The sequence below is a fragment of the Bubalus bubalis genome, chromosome 20 (assembly GCF_019923935.1).
Source record: "Bubalus bubalis isolate 160015118507 breed Murrah chromosome 20, NDDB_SH_1, whole genome shotgun sequence".
Lineage (NCBI taxonomy): Eukaryota > Metazoa > Chordata > Mammalia > Artiodactyla > Bovidae > Bubalus > Bubalus bubalis.
Window position 1 is genome coordinate 29,140,604 of NC_059176.1, and position 21,530 is coordinate 29,162,133.

The 21,530-nt window shown below is 33.8% G+C and overlaps 1 protein-coding gene across 2 annotated transcripts in view; it reads right to left on the reverse strand.

Moving 5' to 3' along the window:
• SCFD1 (sec1 family domain containing 1) overlaps nucleotides 1–21,530 on the reverse strand; it is a 112,256-nt gene that overhangs the window by 83,956 nt on the left and 6,770 nt on the right. For both annotated transcript variants that reach the window (XM_025271511.3, XM_044932964.2), the window contains exons 2-9: nucleotides 20,279–20,349; nucleotides 18,284–18,372; nucleotides 15,178–15,268; nucleotides 10,586–10,708; nucleotides 9,042–9,129; nucleotides 4,098–4,187; nucleotides 1,462–1,517; nucleotides 417–502 (exon numbers count right to left, since the gene is read on the reverse strand). In XM_025271511.3, the coding sequence (XP_025127296.1) occupies nucleotides 417–502; nucleotides 1,462–1,517; nucleotides 4,098–4,187; nucleotides 9,042–9,129; nucleotides 10,586–10,708; nucleotides 15,178–15,268; nucleotides 18,284–18,372; nucleotides 20,279–20,349 (694 nt within the window). The remainder of the gene's footprint in view (nucleotides 1–416; nucleotides 503–1,461; nucleotides 1,518–4,097; nucleotides 4,188–9,041; nucleotides 9,130–10,585; nucleotides 10,709–15,177; nucleotides 15,269–18,283; nucleotides 18,373–20,278; nucleotides 20,350–21,530) is intronic.

Consider the following 21,530-nt stretch of genomic DNA (forward strand, 5'->3'; position numbering starts at 1 on the left):
GAAAGTGGCTTTGGTCAGAGCCATATAAACAGAAAAATATGCATTTTTTTTAACAAAGCAAAACTTTTATCTTTAATATTATATATTTACATTGTGGTTGATTTTTATGTTTCTACACATAGTATAATATTAACTTACTGGGAAATCTATATTTATTCATTCAGTAAATGTTTACTGAACATCTACCAGGCACAGGTACTGTTAAACAGAAAAATTTATCCTGTAAAAGATGATAAAAATGCAAAATAGAAAATTCCAACAAAAGAAGGTAAATTAAATACAATATTACATTTGTATTTTTAAGAACAATTGAGTCAAAACCCTGATCTTGACTTTCCAGTATAAGGATATTCTATCAGACAAGGAAAACAACCAAAAACCCCTCATTTTCAAGAGTGTATTAACTAACATAATACCTGAATTGGCCAGCTCCAAGAGTGTCACCTGTAAAAAGACTGTTTCTTGCATCTCTCAGATTTTCCCGAAGTTTCTTATCCAGTTTCTGAAAAATGAAATTTTACATTAACTCTTAAAGAATAATTCAGAGAACTTTAAATAGGGTAGTACACAATGTACTCTTAATTTTAAACTAAGAAATTTAGAATTCTTTTATAAAACAGGAATTCTAACATTTTAGCTTCTTTATTATACAGTATCATCCTAACTTGGACTTGAAAAGACCAATGCTATTTCTACTGTGATTCAGACCAGATTTCACTAACAATCACTTTTGGTTGATGATTTTTACTTTAGGTAATGACTCACCCTCTCTCCCAAAGCATAACTCTGCTGTACCAAGGAAGCTGTCTAAACAGTGTGGCTACAAGAGGCTCCAGAATAGAAATGGAATATGTGAAAGAAACCAGCTCTCCAGTTGTCAACGATTCATCTGGACTAATAAAACCCAAAAATGTTTGTGTATCTTCTTCCATCTTTCCATACCATTTACCTTCTTTTCAGTACCTCTACAATTTCTCTAATCTCTTATTTTTTAATCCTTAAAGCAATTTTTGAATGCTCATTTTACACTGAATGAAAGTATTAAGAGAAAACAAAATATACGTCATCATTTAAAAAATGACTATAATTGCTAACAAATGTTTGTTAAATGACATTAAGTATATAGTAAATGATTAGAGCAATCAAGTAAGTATAAAATGCTACTTAGACAAATGTAAATGAGAAATATATATTTCAGTAAAAAAGAAACAGGGCTGGTAGAGCAAATTCACATTGGAGTAAATAATTTTATTCCATCATAAGATCACAATGATTACTTTCTGCTTTTGGTGGAATCCCAATGTTACTAAAAAAACAAAACAAAACAACAGTTGCCTTTGGCACTTAATACAGAACCCATAACTAGTATACATACTTAATATTAACAAAAACACTTGAGGACGTAAGGGAAACAATTGACACAGTATTATTTATCTCCAATGGGTATTTGCATGAACTCACCACTGCTACCATTTCTGCTGCTGTTCCTCTTGAACATCTGATTATAGGGACAGCACCTATTTTAATAATAGATGTTAGCAATGATTTCAGCTCTTAATTATAATACTTATAAAATACATTGGCATCAAATAATATATAAAAGATGTGTAAAAGGCTATACACATGTACGGATTTATAATTTTGAGAGGAAATGGACTTTCCCATAATGAAGACAACATCAGGGAGTCAGAAAAAGATGACCTTTATATTGTAGGGGCCAATCAGTGTGACCCTGTCTTTTCAATGGACTAACTAAATCAGCACTTTGATACCCTATAGGCAGTTTCAAAAAAATTTATTCTCTACCCACTGGGTTCACTTTAATACTTGACTGAAAAGAGTTTAATGGTTTGGTTGTTATTTTTTTGTATTACAAATTAGTCTTTTTAAAAAATACTAATTAAAAAGACAGTAGAAAACACACTTTGCATAATGTGTTAATAAAATGCTTCTAAAAGTTGGCCTCAATTTATTATCAAACCAACTCATTTTAGACTTCTTAATTTCTATTATTCCAAGTTTTACAGAAGGCTGAAATCCTAAAATGACCAAAAAAATCAAATTGCAAAATCTCATAAAACAAAGAACATTGTAATATTTATATGCTGAAATTTTTTGCATTTTAGATTCTATACAAAGAATGCTCAGCCAATTGTGAAAGTAAAAACATGAGATACTAGTACATTTTTTAAAAACTTTGCTTTCTTCTGATGGCAAGCTATTTTTATGTCTGTCCTAAGAAAATTCAATATTAGAAATAGATAAAGTTAATCCTCTTGATTCCAGCATTCCAAAATACTCTCCATTAAGAATTAGATAGGAATGCTTTCAGGTTATAGTCTACATATTTATAAAATAAGTATGTGTGTGTGACATGTATGTAGAATATTTTATATACTGTCCTTATATTGACTTTTTTTCACTTAATTTATTATTGATATCTTCTATGTCAGGTTGGCAGTAATTTCAATTTTTCCTTTGAGAAAGATCACTTTCTAATACTCTACATAATAAATGTGGCTCTAACATTTCAGTGACCTGCATACTTCTATTTCAATCTATCCTCACTTTGAAAATAGTTATCATCAACTGAAAATAATCTTAATGTCCACAATAACTCTAGCAATCAGTGATATTCTGGAAAATATGTGTGACAGCAAAAACAGAAAGATTAACTATGTCTGTTTAATGACAAAAAGTGGTATGCATGTGTGTTCTTTAAAAAACAAAAGCCAACAACAATCCCATTTGAAGGTACTGAGAACAATCGAAGGCAAGTAGAAAGCGGAGGAGGGTAAAACTCTTTAAAGAAAAATGCTTAAAAACCAAGAGAAACTTTTAACCAGCTTTCCTCCTGAGGGTACTTTTCAGTTTACATCGCACACAGGAGAAAGAGCTCAAGTGGAAAACAGAAAACTCACTGAGCTGGGGAACCAAAGCCTGGAGTTCAGGGCTGGAAATTAAAGGTAAAAAAATCACAAAAAGGAGGAGCCCCAAAATCTGTATGCAAATTCTTGTCAAACTTTTGTCTGTATGTTATGCAACTATCTCTCAATTTTCTCATTTATGAAATGGAGACAAATTTTATTAACCTAGTGCGAGAATCATTTTAACTGAAAGGTTTTCAGTGTCTGCAAAATTAGAATTAAAATTGCAATTAGAAGGTTTCTATAAAGATCCATTTTTTTTTTTCTTTTTGTTGGAGTATAGTTGCTTTACAGTGTTGTGTTAGTTTCTGCTGTACAGCAAAGTGAATCAGATATATGCACATATAGCTACTCTTTTTTTAGATTTCTTTCCCATTTAGGTCACCACAGGTCATTAAGTAGAGTTCACTGTGCTATACATTAGGTTCTCATTAGTTATGTATTTTATACATAGTGTGTGTATGTGTATGTGTGTGTATGTTTATATATGTCAATCTCAATCTCCCAACTCACCCCCTTTCCCCTATCTTGGTAAGCATAAACTTATTCTCTACATCTGTGACTCTTATTTCTGCTTTGCAAATAAGTTAATCTGTACCATTTTTCTAGATTTCACATGTAAGCAATATTCAGATCCATTATTAGTGAAGAATAAAGTCATATAGTAGATATCAAACACAGTGTAGTTATAAGTAACTTTAGATATTCCAAAGAAATGTTTAAAGTCAAGAATACATCAGATTAGTAGGTTATATAAATTCAGCGTTTTCTGGAGCCTTGGGAATTTGCTTTAATGGTTAAAAGGCATGTATCTCTCTAATCAGAAGAGTATCTGAAATTTTTCAAAATGATATATTAAAAGAAAACTAACAGGCACACAGGTGAAGCCACCAGCAAACCAAACAATGTATCAGAAAGTCACAATTACCAAAGATGTATTAAGGCAACAACTCAGGAGAGCTGCTAAGTTCTTTTAATAATTTGATCGACATCAAATTATTAAAAGAATTGTGGTTTTAATAAAGCATGGAATGTATGTTTTATCCCAACTCTGGAGAGGGCCTATACAGATCCAGACAGATCATAAGGGATTACATTACAGTGAAACAGGTTAAAACGAGTTGTTAAATAATTTGTTTACTTTGGAGAAAGAAAGATTTGAAAACTTACCCAGTGTAACAAAAAAACAAAAGAGGCTGTCAACAATAGTGTCCATAACAGTTTCCATTTCCGTGTCTGTGATATCTGGTCTGTTAATGGCTAAAACGACAAAGGTAAAAGAGAAAAAAGTTGGGAATTTATCCCTTATTTTTACTAAACTCTTAAGATTATTACTAAGCACATATCAGTAGGCAGTTTTACAATCTTTGCAATCTTCAAACAAGTAAAACCTTTTTTGTTTTAAATTTTAAGTGAACAAATATCCACTAAAAATTATAATACCTCAAAAAAACCCCCTCAATATCAGTAGTAGTAATAAGTGGTATTGTATTTTTTTATTAGTATCTAATAGTATCTAACACTAATATCTAATACTAATAAGTATCTAATAAGTATCTCATTAGTATCTCATTAGTATCTAATAGTATCTAATTAGTATTCTAATAGTATCGTATTAGAGTACTAATAAGAAAAAAGAAAAACCTACCACATATATTACACAAAATTTTTGCCAGAGAAAACAGGAAAATAAATATTGTATTCCTTAATTTTATTCATAAATGTTAGATGACCTCAAGAAACTACAGATTTTATTATCTAATACTGCTAGAAAAGGCCAATGCAAATCAATTACGGCAAGATCAACATCACATATATTTTCTTTGTCTTGTAACAAATTGTATGAATTTCTTTTCTGATGTACTACTGTACTTAAGTGGTTCTCAAACTTTAGCGAGTGTAAGAATCACTCAAAGAATATGAGAGAAGAGAAAGAAGTTTCTTTGGAAGCAATTAAAGATTCTTAAGTCCTTACCTTCAGGGATTCAATTGAATAGATGTGGGATAATTCTAGGAAATCTGCAATTGTGACAAACACCTCAGGATTCCTGGGACTACACATTTTTTCTTTTTTGTCCCATTTCTGTCTTGGAACTTTAACAGCCAACATTTCAAATGTTTTTAAAAGGATAGAATAACGGTCCCTAGCCAGGAGGGATGGAGAAGGAAATGGCAACCGACTCCAGTGTTCTTGCCTGGAGAATCCCAGGGACAGGAGAGCCTGGTGGGCTGATGTCTATGGGGTCGCACAGAGTCGGACACGACTGAAGCGACTTAGCAGCAGCAGCAGCAGCCAGGAGGGAAGAATAAAGGAAGAGATGGCAAGACTACTCACTAGCTAGACAACCAGAGACTTTGCTGTCCTGACTACTTTACTACATCATGGTTTCCACATCTGAAAAACAGTTTGCTGTGGCTACACTTTATGAAACATCACTGTGAAGACTTTCCTTGACAGTCAAAGACCTTGCCTTATATATCTTCCCCACTCTCTGAGTTTGCAGGCCCAATGTCTGACAAGTAGATGCTCAGTAATTATTCGTCAAATGACTGAGTGGACTAAACTATTATTTATATACTATTTTTAGGTTCCCAGCAACCTGAATGTGAAAACAAATATAAAATTTAGTATGACCTGTGATCAGCATGAGAGGAAATATTAATCCAATTGGACATATCAAAGCATTCAAAGAAAGTATGGTACATGCAGAGAACATAAAAATTAAAAAAGACTTTATAATTCAGATGAGGAAACATGCTGTTATTAAGTATTGCAGGCTGCCATCCATTCAAATCAGATGACAGAAATGGCATAATGTGAATTATATAAACTCAAGGCACACCAACCCAGTGTGCCTTGAAAAGCAAAAGAGGTTGGCAACTATAGTGGCCACAACAGTTTCTATTTCTGACACCTGGTCTGTTAATGGCTAAAACAACACAGGGAAAGGAGAGAAAAGTGACCAGGATTTTATCCCTTATTTTTACTAAACTCTTAAAATTAATCACTGGTTCAGGTAAAAATTGGTAGGAAACCTCCAGCCTTCAGGTCTTATACCCTAGTCTCACACCTCTGAAACAAATGACCTCAACAGTCAAAGCACTGTCCATCACTAAGTTCAACTCACTGTCGACAGCTACTTGGTTTGTCTGAGACGTTAGCCTAAGTCTAACTGAGGTGGTAACGCTGCATCCTTTGTTGAATAAATTCCTAATCCACAAAAAAACAGCTGATATAGACTCAATCCATGGTATCAATATACTTGATTTATGTTAGGAACAATCTGTTTAAAATAACTACTTAAAGCACCTGTAATGTTTCAGAGGATTTGGCACATAACTACATAATGATTAAGAAAGAGCACTAATTCTGAGTGATTGCCTGGGTGTAGTAACCTGGTTTTGCCATTTCCTTATTAAGCTTCTTCATATCTATGCCTCAGTTTTTTTCATCTAGAAAATAGAAATAATATTAATATACAACTTCATTAAGTTATTCTGAGGAGTACATGAGCTTATATTGTAGAGAGCGTATAGAATGATCTATTACTACCATTATAATCATACTACTGAGAATCTGAACAATTAACCATGTGATTATACTTTAAAATTAATAAATTTATACTTTAAATTCAGTAATACTTTCATATGTGATTTTTTAAGTTGACAGATATAAGAATACATTTATAAGCATGAATGTTTAATGAATTTAGACTCACTATAAATTTTACTATTTTAAATAATTATTTAAATATTTGGGCAGATTTTGTTTGTTAGATTTATAAAGTTGTCTGGTCTGGTATCTGAAGAACTTAAAACTACTCATCCATTAAAAAAATCATGAAATTTTGCTATTTGCAGCAACACAGATAGACCTGGAGGGTACTATGCTAAATGAAATAAGTCAGACAGAAAGACAAATACTGCATGACATCACTCACATGTGAAATCTAAAAAACACAACAAACTAGTTATATAACAAAAAAGAAGCAGACTCACAGCTACAGATAGCAAACAAGTGGTTACCAGCGGGGAGAGGGAAGGGGGGAACCTAGGGTTAGGGATTAAGAGGTACAAATTATTATAAGTCAAGATAAAATAAGCTACGAGGATATACTATACAACACAGGGAATATAGCCAATATTTTATACAAACTATAAATGGAATATAATATTTAAAAATTGTGAGGCATTATATTATACACCTGTAACACATAATATTGTAAATCGACTATACATCAATTAAAAAATATTTAAAATTTAATATGCTGAATTTACAAATGCAATTTAAAGTGTTTAAAGGAATGTAACAAATTAAGTTTGTTGACTAAGTCTGTTAAATGAGACTAGAATTTAGTCGGTTCAACCTGAGCCAATTGATCAAAGAATTAAGAAAAGGTCCTTGTTTTCACAAAGCCATATTTGTAAATTTTGTAACAATATTTACAATTCTAGCTTAAAGGTTGAAGGGAAACTAGTTTTAAACTTAGCAACTTGAGTAGTTAATTAAGTTAAAGGTCAGTAAAACGTAAATAGATGTCTATAAATAACTACAGTACTGTCTAAAATCTCTTACATGGACAATTCAGCAAATATTTACACCCATTTGGAGATGTTGCTTAATTTCAACAAGAAGGTATGGTATGGAGCGAGGTAAAACCAAAAGATTCATGTTCTCTTCTCTTTGGAGTTTACCACCTGGTTCCCTGTTATACAATAGGATACAAATGGCATTTTGAGCAGAACAATTTTCTGTGTGAGTATGGCTGAAACACTGCAGAACACCTAGCAATCCAAGTCCCTGCTCACTAAATGCTAGTAGTAATTGTGACAATCAAAACTGTCCTTACACATTTCCAAATGCCACCATGGGAGGGACATACTCCCTGTGTTAGTACCACTTAAACGCTAGTCATCCCCAAACATCTCAATCCTTAAGTACCAAATTAATGATTTCAATGAATTGGCTAATCACATCCTCTATATGCTGTAACTGTCCTTAAAATGTCTGACACAACTAATCAACGGGCACAAAGCAAGATGAATAAGTTCTAGAGAGCTGCCATATAACACTGTACCAAAGTCAACAATACTGTATTGTATACTTAACAAATGTTAAGACGGTAGATCCCACAGTAAGTGTTTTTACAAAGAAAAAAAATCAACACACAATAAAATGTGGTATGGATGTTGTGTGTGTATGTGTGTGCATGTGTTAATTTTAATCTACATCTAAGAAATGGTCAGTTTATCAAAATTGGGAATACAAACTTCAGAGAGGATTAGATAGCATTTGATCAAATACCAGTACTCAATCCTACTACTGCATGAACAGGGCTTCCCTGGTGGCTCAGATGGTAAAGAATTTGCCTGTAATGCAGGCGAGACCTGGATTCGATCCCTGGGTTGGGAAGATCCCCTGGAGGAGGGCATGGCAACCCACTCCAGAATTCTTGCCTAGAGAATTCCCATGGATAGAGGAGCCTGGCGGGCTTCAGTCCACGGGGTCGCAAAGAGTCAGACATGACTGAGCAACTATGCACAGCATAGCACAACAACCTCTACTTGAAAATGGTACTTATACATCATTCCATAATAGGACTTTAGTAGCTGCTGACTCTCTGTTGTCTGACCTTGACAATATAATCAACCTTTACTGAGCACTTAGAATAATGTCAGTAACTTTTCCAGGCATTTAACATACAAGAATGCATTTAACTCCCACAAAAACTCTGAGGTAGATAGTTTTACAGACTTGAAAGCTATTGCACAGAGAAGCAAAGTAAACTTGTTCTTTTTCAGAGATCAAAGTACTAAAAGATTAACTGAATCCTACTACTAAAATACTATCTTACTTGCCATGAGTGAAATATTCATGCAAGTTGCTGTGGGGTACCTAAAATGTAAGATAATTTGTGCTTCACTGAGCTTTACTAAACAGATTTAGTAAATGTTGTTTATGTGTGACAGAATTCAGTCTGAGACTTGTTTTTCTTTACGTGCTGTAAACAAAGCTGGTTTTGGAGTGCACTAAACATGTTCACTGTTTTTTTCTTTTACAGTACACTGTTCATTTTGTTAACAATGAATTACAATATTCTTATTTTTACATACCACGATATGAAACAAGCTCCTTATTCTGATTACATAATACAAACATGTCATCTTCCAAAGTAATAAAATTGAGATACTGATCAAAAACCTAGAAACAAAAGAAAAGGTTTTCAAATCAATTTTATAATATTGAATACACATTTACTTTGATTTAATCTACCAATGGTAAAATTAAAAAAATTTTAATTATATTCAATAACTAAAAATTATACCATTTACAGATTGCCTAACTGGGCAAAAATGAGAAGTTAGCATTAAAAAACAATTAAGAAAACAAGACTAGGCAATAAATTTTCAAGGACAGTAGCATTTTCAGAAAGTAGAATTTAATATATAAAATTTTTTAAAAAATTGTGGTGGGGATAGGAATAGATATCAATTTGAAGAGAAACAATTTTAACTTTTATATTCATTTTAATCACACTTTCCTAAGAAAGTCATAGTAACTGGTTTTACATTGTGATCTGTATTTACAGAAGTACAAATCAGGAGAAAAACTAAGAAAACTATTTGAGATATGTTAAATATAGTTAAATAAAAGACTGTACCTATCATTTCATGTGACACTAACGATAAATTTTAGAACAGAAAGAATAATAAGACATAAGCTTCAAGAACTAATCAGAAGTAGTAGTGGACTAAGAATGAAAAATCTGTTAAAGAATGGGAATTAAAAGCATGGTTCTTTAGTCTTTTATTTGCCCGACATCATTTTGCAGAATTTTCAGCTATACCTTGTCCAAATTCAAGAAACAAAAGGGCAAAACAGGGCTACAACCAAAAAACAAAACAAAACAAAACCAGGAGTAAACCAAGAATATATAGATTTATTTACAATTGAGCTGAACATGACAAAAAATCACTATGATATAGAATTGCTGGCTTGTTGTGAATTCCTTCTTTCTTATAACATGCAATTTAGCCTCCTTGGATACTCTCTCCTAACTAAAAAAATATGTGAAGATAGTATGGTGACTATAGTGTGGCTCAGTGGTAAAAAATCTGCCTGCCAATGCAGGAGACACAGGTTCATTCCCTGGGTCGGGAAGATCTCCTGGAAGGAAATGGTAACCCACTCCAGTATTCTTGCCTGGGAAATCCCGCAGACTGAGGAGCCTCGCGGACAACAGTCCATGGCATTGCAAAGAGTTGGACATAACAGTGACTATACAACAACAGCAACACAGTGATTATATATAAAACAGTGTCAAAACAGTCTGAATATAACTTATGACAACACAACTGTCAAACTGTTTCTAAGCTGAGCTAAAAAGATTATAAAAATCCCAGCCTAAAACAAAAAATGATTCAGCTTTTTATTTTTGTCTTTCAAATTAATCAATTAATAAGTTCCTTTAGTTTGGTTTATTTTGCCTAGTTCAAGTTGAAGATAATTTACATTAACAAAACTCTTTCGAGAAGTATTTTGAGTCTATTTCTTAGGTTGCTCTGATCTTTTGTAATGAGACGCCTATGCTGATCTATAGCTTTCAGATTATTACTTAAATTTACATCAACAAAATGTCAGCCAACCAAAATCTTACCTTGGCTACTTGTGTTACTGCACTCGCCGCTAATGCTGCATTTGCAATATCTTCCAGTTTACTTCTTGAAATAGCAGAAATAAAATTTAAATAATATGATTCATAGAGTTGATTTCGAAGATCCTATGAATACAATGAATACTTCATTCTTACAGGATAGTATAAAGGATGATGACAAATTAAAAATCTTTTAGCTGCAATACGAGCAAGGTTTCTGAGGATAATATACATGTTCAAAAGACAGGTTATACAAAGCATAGAAAAAAAGTATCCCAGGAAAACAAATTTATAAAGCGGTGCTGGTTACTTGCTTACCAGATATAACTGAAACATATTTTAATGATTAAAGTTATATTATCAATAAAATCCGATTCATTAAAATAGTGCACAAAACTGCTTTCATACAGCGTACCTATGTTCTTCTTAAAGGGTTTGCCTGGTGGCTCAGATGGTAAAGAATCTGTCTGTAATGCAGGAGACCTGGGTTCGGGATCCCTGGGTTGGGAATAGTCCTTGGAGAAGGGAATGGCTACCTACTCCAGGATTCCTGCCTTCTTACATAGTTTAAATGCTTATTATACGTGGCAGACACTACCTTCTACTGTTCTAGTCATGTGATGATTGTACACAGAAATGTTATCATTCTAACGACCAATTCTAGAAGTATTCCTTCGTGATCATCCAAAAATAACATCATTTATAGTTATGTCAGTTCTGAAATCAAATTTACTTATCTCCTTAAACTCATATTTAAATATGTATATGGTTTCAAATCTAATATATTGTCAATTTTAACAGGCACCACTGTTTTCCATAGCACTAAGGAAGAATTAATGCTGCCAATAAAATTCTAAAACACATCATCAATTTTAAGATACATATGATTTTTGAAAATGCTGAAATATGAAAAGCAAAGAGTCTGGTGCCTGTGTGTGGGAGGTAGCTGAGCAGAGCAGCATTTCAACGAAGACTGGAGATTGGTTTAAAACTGAGAATTGAGAGAATGGATAAATAAGTAATTATACTGAGGATATTGCGAGCCATGTTTCTTACTGTCAGAGAAAGAAATGATCAATTTATAAAGGGAGAAAGGGAAAGCTAGAATGAATCCTGTACTTCTGAACTGAATTATGAAGACTGTCTGTCTGTCTATCTATCTAGAGAGAAAAGTAGGAAGATATAAAGCATTAAATATAGATACACATATTTTTTTAGCTCTTTCCATTGATAGGGCTTAAGAACTATGACATTCTAGCAGCAATGATATCATCACACCAGTTTCTTTTTTTTTTTTAAAGTTCTATCGGTTTATTGCTATCAACCCATCTCCCTCCACCCTCATGCATGTGTGCTCAGTCATGTAACCCCATGGACTGCAGCCTGCCAGCCTCCTCTCTGTCCATGGACTTTTTCAGGCAAGAATACTGGAGTGGGTTGCCATTTCCTTCTCCAGGCAAACACCAATTTCTAAATACCATTTTCCACAAAAAGCAACCAACAAATGGTTGATTCTTGGGCTGGGACAGAGAAGTATAAAATGAGACTGGTATATTCTATTATGTCAGAAAGTAAAGAAATGATCAAAGAATGATGGAGACATTTCAAAAGAAGTTGAATAACAAAGCAGCATACAAGATCAATACATAAAAGTCAACTAGGTATCTATACACTTGCAGTGAGCAATCCTAAAAATGAAATTAAGAAAACAATTCCAGGACTTCTTGGTGGTCAGTAGTTAAGAATCCACCTTGCAATGCAATGCAGGGGATGTGGGTTCGATCCCTGGTCAGGGAACTAAGATCCCACATGCTGCAGAGCAACTAAGCCTGAGTGCCACAATTACTGAAGCCTGAGTTCTCTGCAGCCCACATGCCACAACTAGAGAGTCTGTGCATCGCAACAAAAGACCCCCATGATGCAACGAAGATCTTGCATGCCTCAACTAAGACCTGACACAGCCAAAGAAAGAAAATTCCATTTACAATAGTATTAAAAAATACAAAGGAATAAATTTAGCAAAAGAAGTGAACACTTACATTCTGCACACTACTAAGCATTATTAAAAGATCTAAGTAAATGGAAAGATATCCATGCTCATGGATCAGAACATTTAATACTGTTAAGATGGCAATACTCTCCAAATGATCTACAGAGTCAGTGAGATCCCTATCAGAATCCAGGCTGGTTTCTTTATAGAAATTGACAAGCTAATCCTAAAATTACCATGAAAATTCAAAGGACTCAGAAAAGCCAAAACAATCTTGAAAACAAAGTTGGAAGACTTAACTTCCCAATTTCAAAACCTGCTACAAAGTCTGACTAAAGACCGAGTGGTACTGGCATAAGGACAGACACAGAGATCAATGAAAAAGAACCAAGAGTCCAGAAATAAATCAATTTATTTATTGTTAATTAATTTCTGACAAAGCTGCCAAGACTGTTCATTGGGGAAAGAATAATCTCTTCAAAAATGAAGCTGGGAAAACTGGGTAATTACAGGCAAAAGAATGAAGTTGGACAACTATCTTACAGTATATATAAAAACTAACTCAAGAAGTATCAAAGACTTAAATACAAGAGTCAAAACAATAAAAATCTTCCAAGAAAACAGAGCCTTGGCAATTGTTTCTTAAATATGACACCATTGGACAAACAACTTAGGAACAAATAAACTTAAAATTAAGTTTAAAGCCAAAGTAAAACTTTTTAATGCTCCAGAGGATACTAAGAAAGTGAAAGGAAAACCCACAGGATGGGAGAAAATATCTGCAAATAATATACTTGATAAAGGTCTAGTATTCAAAATATATAAAGTACTTTAACAACTCAATAATAAAAAAAACCCAATTAAAAACTGGATAAGGACCATGAATAGACATTTTTCTAAAGATATAAACTGTCAATAAACACATGCAAAGATATTTAATATAAATCATCAGGGAAATGCAAATCAAAACCACAGTGAGATACCATTTTACACTCACTAGAATGGCTACAATCAAATGTCAAATAATAAAAATTGCTGGCAAGGGTCTGGAGAAAACTGGAACCCTCAAACACTGCTGGATGGAATAAAAAGTGATGCAACCCCTTTGGAAAATAGTCTGGCAATTCCTCAAAAGGTTAACTGTGGTGTTATCATTTGATGCAGCAGTTCATTCCTAGGTGTTCACAGACACAGGAGAAATGAAAACAGAAACTTGTACACAAATGCTTACAGAAGCATTACTTATAACAGCCACAAGGTGGAAGCAACCCAGATGATAAATGGTTAAAATCCGGTATATCCAAACAACTGAATATTATTCAGCAATAAAAAGGAAAGAAGTACTGATACAACTACAGTATAGATGAATCTTGAAAACATTCCACCAAGAGGAAGAAGCCAGATACAACAAGCAATATACATGATTCTATTCATAATATGCAGAATGGACAAATGTACAGAAACAAACAGTACCTTAGGGTTGGGGGTTCAGGGTTGGGGATGTAATAGCTAAGGTGATGAAAATGTTCAATAATAGATTATTCCCCTTAGTAATTTCCCATCCATAGAGCCCCTCACTCTGCCCATCGGCTATCAATCCCCAACTGTCTTTGCTGTATTTGGAGTTGAGCTCAGTTCTGCACTAATGCCAGAGGCTCAAATAAAATCCGCCTTGCTGTTTTGTTTTTTTTTAAAACAGGGTTAATTGTATGGTATGTGAATTATATTTCAATAAAGCTGTTAAAAACATGGAAAGAGGAAAGGACTGATAAACTGTACTTCTTCAAAAATTGGCATAACCAGAGTTTATGCAGGATAAAAGAAAGCTGGGCATTACTAGCTATATAGGACACAAAATATGTGACCTTTACAAACAAACAGAAACTTGATTCAACAGTCAAAAAGCAAAGAGCTTGTGACTTATTGCAGACACTATTATGTACCTATCTAGTATCTATTTCCCCTTCTCCCTTGCTAAAAGAAAAAATATTTTATTTGGGGGTGACAATACACTCATCTAAAGCTTAACTTTTGTGACCTCCCCTGATGTTAATTCTATGCAATGAGACATAAACCAAAGTCTTCTGGGAGTTTCTGGGAAAGCTTAGTTTTCTTGATTAAAATCAACAGTCAGGGCTATCATAGTCCATTTCTCCCTCCTTCTTGCCTATATCACATAGATGTCATATCTAAAATTGCAGCTACCACCTTGTATATGTGAAGCAACAACCAAGACAATGGAAAATGACAAACTAAAGATGATAGGTCAAAAAGATACCGGAGGCCTGAACCTTTGTCTAACAGAGCTGCTGTACCAACTTGGACCTCCTATTCTTAGAATTATATTCCTATTCTTATATTAAAGCTAATAGAGTTAGGTATTCTGTTTTTTAAGGCAAGAGTTATTCTCAATAAATATAATGCTTAATCAGTCAAAAAATTTTAAATCTTTCAGTCTACAGAATATTCATAGATAGTCTCAGAAATCAAAGTGGGAAATTGGGTAAGGAAATTTCTGATTTTTCACAATGGACATCTAAAAAATTTTTTTTGAAAAAAAAATGTTTCCACCTTCAAGAATCAAGAAAATAAGAACTCATGTTACCTGACACATTCTGTCAATATTTTCTTCAGTTGGCATTACAAAGTACACTGCGGGAACATCTGGAATAGGATCTCGATCAGAGTGCAAAAGCCTTTAAGACGTAAAGAATATAAAATTTACTTTTTTCTTAGTCACTTATCTAAAAAGATAGTTAAAAACACTACTTCTCAAACTAGAAGTTTACCAGTTCAAGGACAGTGACCTGTACTCTAAAAGCTCTTACTGCAATTAATCACTTAACCCAGCTTTCTTCTTGTATCAATGTTATTATTATTTATTAGTAAGATCCTAATCTCAGTTTTAATTTCTTCTACTCCAATCACTTTACTTCTAATACCTCTTACGGTCAGAGTCTCTTCAACCAGTATTCCCTCTGAATAAGAACTAATGCACATTCAAAATCAATTTTATTCCCATTTTTCATAGAAATATGGTGGGAGGAGGTAAGTGGGAGGAAACTGCTATTCTCTAAGAGAGGGAAAACAGAAAGCTGGAACTGTCTTTAGAATCTTTAGAAGCGATGAAAAATTTAGCTATAAATAAAATCAAATATATTTTTTAAATGGAAGATATATGAATGCTTCCTTAAATCTTTAAGACAATATATATCATTCTATTTATTGCTTCATGAAAATGCATAAGAGATCAGCTAAGCATCTCATAGACTGTACAACTTGATAGCTTTTTTTTTTTTACAATTCAGGGAGTATTGTCATTCAAATATCCCAATAGCAAATGAATGACAAAATGTCTTTATTCACCGCTGTAAGATTTTACCATGTTTATATCAGGATAAAAGAGAAATATTCTATTTCTACAATATTCAAGTCATCCTTCTGTAAGCAATATCCCATATACAATCTTCTACATATATCCTTTTATATATACAAATATTTCAGTCATCCTTCTGTGAAGAAGAGAGTGAAAGAGGCCCATGCTGCCAGTGAGTCCACGGTCAGTAACTTCTTTCCATATGTCTGGCTGCTGCTAACATCAAAAGGATTATAATGTGCTGGCAGCCACTGGTTGCTGTCGCCTTACACTGACTGTCCAACTGTTTAAAAGGCTACAACCACCTTTTCATGATCTGGAAACCTGTACTGTTTTCTACAAATCAGCTTAAACCAACTTGCAGATTATTTGCAGTAACTGATGAAACATTCTCCAGAAAAAAAAGGAAGAACAGTCAGACAGGGTGCATAGCAATTTACCAGAGTAGCTATATATTAATAATCTTTTCATGTTCTCACGTCAGTAGCAACATGTACGCAGCAAGAACACACAACTCTCAACTGGCAGAATATCTTTTTACTCTTTAAAAGTACTCAGGCTTCGCTTTTGTTAGTCACTGTTTCTGAGCCACTATGGTTCAGCAGACAAACAGCCAAGCATAAGTGGTCTAGCAATCTGTCCACAACTCTGCAATTAATTACCTATACAATTATGGGACAATCACTCAAACCCTACAAACTTTAGTCTTTTCATTTAAAAAATAAAATAAAAATTCATTTGCTGCCTTAAACAGTAAGGCAGCAAAAATAACCAATGCTTAGAACACACCATTATTTTCAAGGATGGCATAAACTTTAACTTCAGTTCAGGTTATAAGCATTACAAGTCACCAACAATAGATGCGTATTTTAAGTCTGACATAAAAATGAAAGGAAAAATCTGTCAAATATTATATTTCATCAAACCTAAGGTGCTATCAATTTCAAAATGTATTGAACCAACAGAAAAATGGTGCCCATTAAACTATGCCATGGCATTAATAAGATAGACTCTAATTTCATAAATATTAAAAACTAAAATGATTTTTTTAGCATCAATGTAATGGTCTATTAATTTACAACAAATATTTAATATAAAACTGAAGAATTAAAGAATTTAACCAAATTCTGATATGTTACTCATTGGAAATCTAAATCACATTCCCAATAAGAGCATGTTATAATTCAACATATTAGAATATCACAGAATGAAAACTGATAAATGACCTAAAAAACCAAAAAGCAAATAGGTTACAATGCCATAAAATTGGACTCCTTCAGTACATAAAAGTATTAGTAGCTATTCAAGAATATAGTTCTCTCTAAATGTTCTATTAGACTAAGTATGCAAAATAACGCAATTTATTTGCTTTACCAGTCATATCATAAGGAATGTAATCAAATAAATTCAGTGGTTAAGAAGACAACATAGAAAGTCCCTCTGGAGATTTACTGTCATTATTTCCTAGTTACTTAAGTTTTTCAAATTAAAGATATACCAATTTAGATATTCCTCTTTTAAAAAAGTGTATTTTTCTTATCCTTCACTGAAATAAATGAACTATAGTTTTACTTGATAACTGTATTTATTTTACTTTCATATATGACCACTTTGACAGCCAAATAACATAGTGAGGCTAAATATTAGTGTAACTACAAAGAATAATAAACAGAAAGCTCTACCTGTCATCAGACATCATAAAATTTTTACAACTGAATCACTGCTCATCTTTGAAAGGGAGGAAAGTAAATCCAATTAGGAATTGGGGGTGATTCTTTGAAATTAAAAATATGTTTTCTATTTCCTTTTACCTAAAATAATGTGACAATACAGATCAAGAGTAAGAACAGGTAAAACTACAATTACAAACATTAAAAATAAGTCCTATATATGACATAAATACGGGACCCATTTAGAGAGAGAAAATACAAGCATCAAGCAAGGCTGATATTCCTGCTACTATTAATAATCACAATTATTGAAATGTCCTTATAAAAAGTGTATTTCGATTAAAGGAATAAAAAAATTCAAAGCTGAAAAAGACCTTCAGACAACCAGTTCCTTTCCTTTACATAAAGAGAGCAAACCAATCTGTAGGAAAAGACACAAAAGAGAAAATTAAAATTCTCAGACTGAGGATTATTTTTTCCTTTGGAAATAAAAGGTTTAATAAGAGAAGATAAGAGGGGAAAATGCTGTTTTCTATATACAAGTGCTATAAGCTAACATTATTTTCTTAATAAACACCCCTAGTAATTTGATTTCAGGGTGGCTAATATTTTTTAACAATGTATTTGAAAACAAATGCCATTTCTAGAAATATGTTAAAACTCACAGATGCAGAGTGATTCCCATGTCTCTCAGCTCCTTCACAGATAGCAAAGGGGAGATGATATCTTGGCCAAATCTGTCATAAATGAGCACCTAGTTAAAAGCAAAGGAGTCACATGTTTTTAAAACATAATTATCAATGGTCAATAGAGAACCCAATATTAAGATACTGTTGAAGTACATTTTATTTTGTTTTATTTTTGCCACACTGGACTGTCAGTTCCCCAAGCAGGGATTGAATCCGAGACCCCTGCAGCGGGAGCACAGAGTCTTAACCACTGGACTGCCAGGGAAGTCTGAGTACATTTTATTTTAATACACTGAATTCTTATACTTACCTCAATTTAGTATTTTTCACAATTATTTACCAAAATGTCCACTTACCTAGTAATTCATTCTTTAGAAGTGTTATTACTCTGGTTAAGGTAAATTATTATGTAAATTCTTCTTATAAAATACTTTTTTCTAGGTTAAAAAACATGCTGGAGACTATAACATACTAGAGACTATAATAAGATATAGCTTATTATATCTTAAGCTATAATAAAGGACTTTGAACAGACAGTAAACTCAGATACACTCCCCCATCCAGTTCACATATATCCTTTCTAAAAAGAGAGAAGTAAAAATCAGTTTTCCCTTGTGGCTCAGCTGGTAAAGAATCTGCATGCAACGCGGGAGACCTGGGTTCGATCCCTGGGTTGGGAAGATCCCCTGGAGAAGAGAAAGGCTACCCATTCCAGTATTGTGGTCTGGAGAATTCCATGGACTGTATTGTCCATGTGGTTGCAAAGAGTCGGACACAACTGAGCGACTCTCACTTTCAAACAGTAGTCACTCTCAAAACTAATGCTTAATTAAGTTCAAAGACTATTTATAAAAATCCTCCTGCTCTAGTTACAAAAGGTTGGATGTTGCAGAATTCAAATTCTTCTTTACACCTCAATACCATATTATTAATCTTGCGATAGAAGAAGTGATGGGTAGGGAAAGAATTTGACACAAATTTGAATGAACCCGATAAATTCTCAAGTTATTTAATTCATATGCTCAATATAGGCACTCAGAGAAGGCAATGACAACCCACTCCAGTACTCTTGCCTGGAAAATCCCATGGACGGAGGAGCCTGATAGGCTGCAGACCATGGGGTTGCTAAGAGTCGGACACGAGTGAGCGACTTCACTTTCACGCACTGGAGAAGGCAATGACAACCCACTCCAGTGTTCTTGCCTGGAGAATCCCAGGGACAGGGGAGCCTGGTGACTGCCGTCTATGGGGTCGCACAGAGTCAGACACGACTGAAGCGACTTAGCTGCAGCAGTAGCAGCAGCAATATAGGCACTAGAAATAATAAGTATTGCAAAGGGCAATAGGAAGATGACTACAAATAAACAGGAAGGAAGAGGAAAATGAGGGACCCTGCTAAAGCTTAAACTGTAAATTCAATATAGATGATTTTAATCACCTTTATTAGCATTAACCCAAAGGACTTACAGGGGCTCATAAAAGTTTTCAAAACACTCCAAACTAACCAAGTTGATTTGCTCTTAATTCGTAGAAAGAGAGAAGTATAAAGTGGCTATAATCGAATAAAGTTTAAACCAAATCAACTGCATTATAATTTCTTTGAAGAACAAGATGGAATTAACAGATACAAACTATTAATAGCATACAAAAAACAGATACACAACAAGCATTTACCATATAACACAGGGAACTACATTCAATATCTTGTAATAACCTATAATGGAAAATTTGAAAGAAATTTCTGTATATAACAGAATCACTTTCTTGTACCCGAGATTAACACAATATTGCAAATCAACTATGCTTCAATTAAAAAAAAAATTCACATTAAGAAGCCATGTTAAATAAAAGCAAAATATTCACACGTTACAACTAAAATGTATTACTCTCTGTATTATAAGAATCTCCTCCATCACCTTATTGGTATAAGAGCTGAGAGAAAGAATCTCCATTAAAATAAAAGTCTCTTACCTTCCAAACTGGTTCTCCAGTGCTATTTTTAACATGAGGCACATTAAAATTCAACATACGCTTCAAAGCCACTGGAAATGAAAACAGTCTTATTAAATACTACCAACGTCTGTGATTTCACTTTCCTCCCACATTTATTACTTATTACCTCAAAACAAAATGCACAAGTCACTCTGGAAAAACTGATTAATCAAATGACTTTGTAAGACAGTTTAATCAACAGCTAAAAGGCATGTGTCTAGATTTTCCAACATGCGGTAAGCATCTGTTTCCACATGAAAATGTGAAAAATGTTCAGGAAGAAGTCTTTTCCCTGTCTCCTGATGATACCACACTACATTTTATATAGGTGTAAAAAAAAATCCTGTCAATCATGAACTTGCAGTGGCTTCAATAGATAAACTGGTGCTGTTGTCTGTTTATTGTGTGGCTAAGGCAATGGCACCCCACTCCAGTACTCTTGCCTGGAAAATCCCATGGATGGAGGAGCCTGGTTGCTGAGAGTCGGACACGACTGAGCGACTTCACTTTCACTTTTCACTTTCATGCATTGGAGAAGGAAATGGCAACCCACTCCAGTGTTCTTGCCTGGAGAATCCCAGGGATGGGGGAGCCTGGTGGGCTGCCGTCTATGGGGTCGCACAGAGTTGGGCATGACTGAAGCGACTTAGCAGCAGCAAATGAATAGATTAAGATCAGTATCGATGGGCTTCCCTAGTAGCTCAGCAGTAAAGAATCTGCCTGCCAATGTAGGAGACATGGGTCTGAACTTTGGCCCAGGAAGATGCCATATACCACGGAGCAAATAAGCTCATGCACTGTAACTACTGAGCCTGTGCTTTGAGACCTGGGGAATTGCCAACTATTGAGCTCATGTGCACCAAGTATTAAAGCTTGTGCACCCTAGGAGTCCGTGCTCTGTAACAAGAAAAGCCACCACAATGAGAAGCCACACACTGCAATGAAGAGCAACTCTCAATCTCTGCAACTAGAGAAAAGTCCATGCAGCAATCAAAACACATATATACATTATTTTTAAAAAGATCAGTATTGCTAGAAATAAAAATCATCTATATTTAATTGGTTCAAAACCATCATACAGTAGTTCTATTTTTTAGCTGTCCTGGAGTCATTCTATGGCAAATTTATCCTGTCAGATCCACTAGTGAGACTTTCCTATAGATGTGGTAGGTAAACGATAAACCCTGATTAAAAAATATACAATTCTATAATCACAGAAGTTATGCTCTAC